At 46.4% G+C, this 6040-nt stretch overlaps 1 protein-coding gene across 1 annotated transcript in view; it reads left to right on the top strand.

Annotated features, from left to right (window-relative positions):
- Positions 1-6040, top strand: part of PAPPA (pregnancy-associated plasma protein A, pappalysin 1) — a gene marked incomplete at its 5' end in the record, with an annotated part of 102810 nt that overhangs the window by 26796 nt on the left and 69974 nt on the right. Inside the window, one exon of the mRNA XM_010146511.1 lies at positions 5008-5204. Within this exon, the coding sequence (XP_010144813.1) occupies positions 5008-5204 (197 nt within the window). The remainder of the gene's footprint in view (positions 1-5007; positions 5205-6040) is intronic.

The raw sequence follows: 6040 nt of genomic DNA, 5'->3' as shown, positions 1-6040 counted from the left end.
TTTTTTTGGACAAATAGTTATGTGGCAGGAGGCTTGTTATAGTTGGAAACATCCCTAAGTAAACAGCTGAGCTTAAAAATACTCCTTTTTTTGTCTAGCCTTTTAAAAAAATAGTAGTTATTGCACAAAAGAAGACTCTGCCGGTGCCAATCACTGTGTTCTAGCTGAAAACAGGAAGCTGTCCCGAGTGTCTGTCCCCAGCACTTTGACCATGTGGCTTGGACATTAAAAGCCTCGTCAGAGGATGTGCCCTGTGCTATGAATTGGATCTCTTTATCTCTTTTTTTCTTTTTTAATGAGGTGGAAGGCTGCCTATCCCAGATAAGTGTATATCCTGCATGTCTGCTTCCTGATGCGTGCCAGACTTCATTTGTTTCACTGGTGATCTCCTAGCCTTGCTTTGAACAGGTAACTGTGATGGGGAGTTACCTGCTCATCCAGGCACTTCCCAGACGCTCTCTAAATCCTCTGCATTACCTTGTGCATCCTTTCATTTCACTAGAGAAAGGGGGTTGTATTTCAGTACAATAGGCTGCATTTGGCTTGGGCAGCTTAATAAGCAAGGGGAAACAGAGTTTGTGTCCTTTTCTGGTGCAACACAGAAGAACCCCAGGATCGTTCTGGATCTGGAAGCCCAGCTGCAATAGTAAGCAGGCCAGGCCTTGCAAATCTGTTTCCCCAACAAATCCGCCTTCTCCAGGTTGACGGCTGCCATGGAGCATTCAAGGATTCCCAGATGTCACCGAAATCTGTCACCGAAGACTGCCTTTTCCCAAAGCAAGGACAAGAGAGGGACTTCGGTTTGACCCCAACATTTTTCTGCCTGCAGTAAGGACTTTGTCACGGAAAAGGAGCTCAGGCTGCCTGAATGAATTCATGTTCCATGAGTTCAGCTCAGGATCCTTCAGCATCTGTTCTCAATCCCCCAGAGACACTCTCTCCTGCTGCCAGGTGCTACGCCTGCAGACATTTTACTGTTCTAGATTTAAGCTGGATTTCCAAGCAACTGCTTTTTAATTTTTTGAAGTCATTTTTCCTTGAGGACAGATCAGATTTCCTTCATTTTCCCTTCCTCCAAATCAGATTCGACTTTGAAGTGAGAAGTCCACAGTGCTGATGAACGTCGTCCATGATGCAGGCCATATGTGACCAATAAACACATCACTGTGGCCTCCAACATGTCTTGGGAGCCTATAGACCTCTGTGGAGACAAGAATTAGCTCATATTACCAAGGTTCTGGATGCATTTCATGTCACAGCAGTTGAGAAGAGCGAAGAAAATGCATTTTGCACCATTATGGAAATACAGACGTTAGCTCCTGCTTCCTAGAAATATACCACTCCTGACACTGCCCTCCTCAGCTTTCAGCCTGTAAGACTTTGTGGATCTAACTGAGCTGTGTTCACACCACTGTGGAAAGGGAAGAAGCCTGTTAGTTTTTATTTTGTGAGGGCAGTCGTAGGAAGAGACAATCTGGTTGTTCCTCAGTTTGCTCATGAAAATGTACAGCCCAGCGTGTAACCTACCAAGCATCCACGACCACAGAGAGACCACGGTCAGAACTGGTGTTCAGTACCTGCGGAAGAAGAGCCTCTGCTTCTTTTTGGCAACCCACCCAGTGATGCACCACATTTGGCTGCTGCAGGTTGATGCCCTTGTCAGTGCCCTCAGCAGTGTCTGGGAAGGATTCAAAGAAGTCACCCTTTTTGCCATCACTCAGAATTCAAAAGCTCATGGACAGGAAAAGTCTTACCCTCTTCTCACCAACGCTCCCCTCAAAGCACAGCATTGTACGCTTCTGTTGGACGTGTCAGTAGTAGGACTTACAGATCCTTCTTAATAGAAAACTGGGCTTGTAAAGACATTTTCTCCCACTATTTTTCGAGTGTCATCCAGCCAGCGAACTGCACTGCGATGGAGGGCAGGGTGCCGCGACTCTCCAGGACGGCCACGGCGGAAGGGCTCGTGACAGTGTCGTTCATTAAGACTTTGTTAATCATTTAGGCAGTCTCCATTTAATTCAGACATCTCAGCCTCTCCGTTTGGTTCCTCCCTCAGGTTTTGCAGACTCCGAGCAGACAGATTTATTGGGGTCTTAAGCATAATCAGGAACAAATTAGCCTCTGTTAGGATCACACGCTGGCCTGGATCACAGCTATTCAGAGGCTGCCTTCCCATCCATGTGAGTACAAATTAAGTCATCGGATTGGAGTAGGTCTTGAGTATTCTTTTATCCCAAACACATGATCTTATCAGAAGCCCATTACGTTTATCATTGCATTAGGAGGGAACATTTGGAGCCGGTGCAGGAGTATGTTGCTCTATAAATGTTGTGCTTACTTCAGTGCCTGTCGTGAAAATGAGTCAGTGCTTCAGGAGGGCCAGGGAAACACGGTCTAAGCGCATATGCCTAAAATTAGGCTGTGAGTTTCTGGGGATGTGTTTGCACCAGCGGGGTAGCTGCACTGGGGATGTGTAAAGAGAGCGCACATGTGTTTGTGTGTCAGTGTTTCTGGGGGTGTGGGTGTGCAGCAGGAGGCACTTGGGTGCCTGTAAGCGTGTATCTGACTCTGCATGTGTTTATAGGCTAACGGTTGGGTATGTTTAATATGGTAGGTATTTTCCTTTTTTTGGCCTTTTACAGAAATAAGCTCTGTTTCATAAAGAGACCAAGAAACAATTTTTCCAAAAATACTTATTTTCATATGTTTGGGGTTTGTTTTTGAGGATTTTTCATTGCTGACCACAGTCTTTTCAGAGCTGAGCATTTCTCAGAGGTGTCTGCTGAGACTCTCGCTCAAACTGGGACATAGTGCTCTGTGGCGGGTCAGCTGCTTTGCCTTATCCCACTGTTCAGAGACCTGGCCTACGCTTTGATACGTCTCTGCGGAGAGAGGAGCAGAGCAGGAGATGCAGAAGGGTAACGTGAGGGAACCCAGAGTTTGTTTCTTTGGCCATCCATTACACGCCTGCTCTGCCCCTTCCTTGAGCTGGCCAGGCACAGCGTGTCTCTCCCGGGTGAATGAGCCATGCTGGTGCAGCCCCATGACAGCATTAACAATCCCTGCAGAGAAACAAGGTATGTTAGGGGGTTGCCCAAACTGGGGCTGTAAGGGCACATAGGGTTCGTGAGCAGTTCAAGCACACGTTCCCAGCTGGGTCAATAGCCCACGAGGAGTAGCAGAGCCCTGCTGGCATCGGGGCTGTTGGGCAATCCGGCCGAGGGAAGAGGCAAGGCAGCTGGGTGCTGGGGCCAGCACTGCTGGGTTGCCTTAGGGCCCATCTGCACATCCACCCTAGCCCCCTCCCACCATGGAGTAATGGGACACCCCGGGAGGCATTGTCATCTTTTGTCTGTGAAGCACTGTCCCAAGTGCTCCTCCTCGGGCTCTTCGAGGTGTGTGGTATATGTTGGGTGGCTCCCAGCCATATGAAGATTTTAAGATGTGACATGTAGGGTCAAGAGTTTTGGCCACCCTGGGAATGTTCGCTCAGACGCAAGGCTGCACTCCTACAAGTGAACAGCTTCCAGATTCATGTTAGCTCCCTTTCACCAGCTCGGAGTACTGGTCCAGCAAAGGCACAGTTCCTCACACTTATCCACGTACGCAAGTTGTCTGCAGAGGTCGTGATGAAATGAAACCGTAATGACATTCTTTCCTGATAGACCCCTCCATTCTTTCAAACTCACACCCTCTCAAGGACCTGGAATTTTGCACAGGGAATTGGGAGGAAGGGAGGGGAAAAGGAGTGAAAGTCATTAAATAATTGAATTGCAATAAACTGATTTTTTTCTGGCTCATGATGGTATTTCACTGTGTAAACTAGGAGGAAAAATAAACAGGGGATTTAGTAGTTTGGAAGTAGCTCAAAATTGAGCAGCCGTTGGATTTTCTGACACCTAGCTTGAGATAGTCCAATGCTACCGACAGCATCCTCCTTAGGGATCGTTTCCATCAGTCCAGCTAGCAGCTCTGGCTAATTTCCTACCGTTTTTTCAGGAGGCTTATTTGCCAGACAAAAATACAACAGGCTGTCAGAACTGGATACCTCTGGGGACTGGCAATGATAATACAATACAAAATAGGATACCAACAGGTCAAAGGTTTCCATTTCACAGAGTACTCTAATGACTGAAAGTCATTATTGCTATGCAGTCTGTTTGAAAAGAGTAGATGGATCTCAGTTCAGTTTTTAATGGGCCAGTGTTACAGAAACAACCTCAAAAATTTGGCATCTTTGTTGGCAGTCTCATTAGAGAAGCCACAGAATAAATGGACAAGGATAATAAAGTCTCCTGCTGCTTTTGATCCTTTCAGGTCAAATCTGAGTCATGTTGGTTGAAGCCGTGTGTGTATGTGGCAAGCTTACCCTCACACTATGCGTACTGTATCTGCTCTTTGGATAAACAGATCCGTTTGGCCCTTTGGTCACTACAACTGTGAACTTGGCAGGTTTCTCTATCCCTGAATTCACAGTTGCTGTTGGTGTTGTTGTTTTGCAGATATCTTTGAAAAATAAAAAGGGAAACATTGTAGACCAGACCCTCTGTTGGCGCTTTTCCATCCAAGTGGTGGAATTATGCCAACACCCACATTGTCTCTCTATGTATTTTCTAGCTCTGCTTTCTTCTGTCTCCATCCTTTTAAGTGGAGATAGATAGAATTAAGCAGAAAACCCCTTACATTAGGAAATATCTTGAGGGAATTGCCCAGTATAAATGTTGACTATTATTGCTTGGCTTTTTTAAAATCACCTTGTTTTTGCATAGAAGTGCCCACGCTTTCACTTCCCAGGGACCTGGTCCAGCAGTTACATGACCACTGTGTTGGTCATGTTGTCAGGTCCTACCAACTAGATTGCTTTGCATAGAAGTGCCCACGCTTTCACTTCCCAGGGACCTGGTCCAGCAGTTACATGACCACTGATGTTGTCAGGTCCTACCAGCTAGATTGCAGACATGTGTAGCCAGTCCTTTGTGATTTCTCTCTGCTTTCTCCTGGCAGATGAACCCAGCAGGTGCTATTTCCATGATGGTGATGGAGTATGCGAGGAATTTGAGCAGATGACCAGCATCAAAGACTGTGGCGTTTACACTCCCAAAGGCTTCCTTGATCAGTGGGCTTCCAACGTCTCCGTCTCACATCACAGTGACCAGCAGTGTCCAGGATGGGTGGTCATCGGTCAGCCAGCGGCAACCCAGGTAAGGAAAGCATGCTCCCTTTCCTGTCCTGGAAAGTGAAGTCCAGCATGGAGCAACATCCGTGAGCGTAGCGAGATGGTCAGCGTTCACGTGTAGTGTTAGCCCTGCCTGTTAACTTGATGCTTCACCCAGGAAGGCTCCTGACAGTTTCCTTCTTTCTGAGCCTGATGAGTAGTGACGAGTTGAAATTCAATTCCCATCGTCCAAATGAAAACTGGCTGAAGTTGTTGCCTGCTTGACTCACTAAGCTGTGTAGGAGCCACCTCAACTATCATCACCTAAAAGACCAGACAGGCTCTCTGCAGCTAGCACTGGGTACTATCTTGTGGCGATGAGTTCTGAAGGCTAATGGTGAATAATACAAAAGAGCGTTCTTTCTTTTTTAATAGTTTTGTGTTTTCTGTCTCCCAGTTTCATAAAAGCACCCTATTGTTCTCTTCTGAGAAAGGTCCCGTCCATTCCCAAAGCCATTCATTAGCTTTAACCCCCTTCTTACATGTCTCCTTTGTAACATAAATAGCTCCAGTTACCATAACTTTACCTTTTGTCTCCCTGAGAGAATTAGATCCAAATGAGTTGGAAAAGACATTAGATAAATGCCTGGAAAAGAGAGATGCGACATTCCAGATGCAACCTGACTCAGGAAAGCCCACACTGATTATTGTTGGTTTTTTTAGAGGCTACAGCAGGGAAAGCATCATCATATATGAGAGCTGATTAATACATTCCTCCTTCAGCATCTACCGTCATCTCTTGGTACAGATGGAGCAGTGGATTAGGTGGACTTTTGGGTTGATGCATCAAAGTTGTTCCTATAGTCTAATTATCTGGGAGGT

The sequence above is a fragment of the Eurypyga helias genome, unplaced genomic scaffold (genome assembly GCF_000690775.1).
Source record: "Eurypyga helias isolate BGI_N326 unplaced genomic scaffold, ASM69077v1 scaffold33572, whole genome shotgun sequence".
NCBI classification, from domain to species: Eukaryota; Metazoa; Chordata; class Aves; order Eurypygiformes; family Eurypygidae; genus Eurypyga; species Eurypyga helias.
Note: the sequence above shows the minus strand (reverse complement) of the source record. Positions and strands in the feature narration are given on the sequence as shown.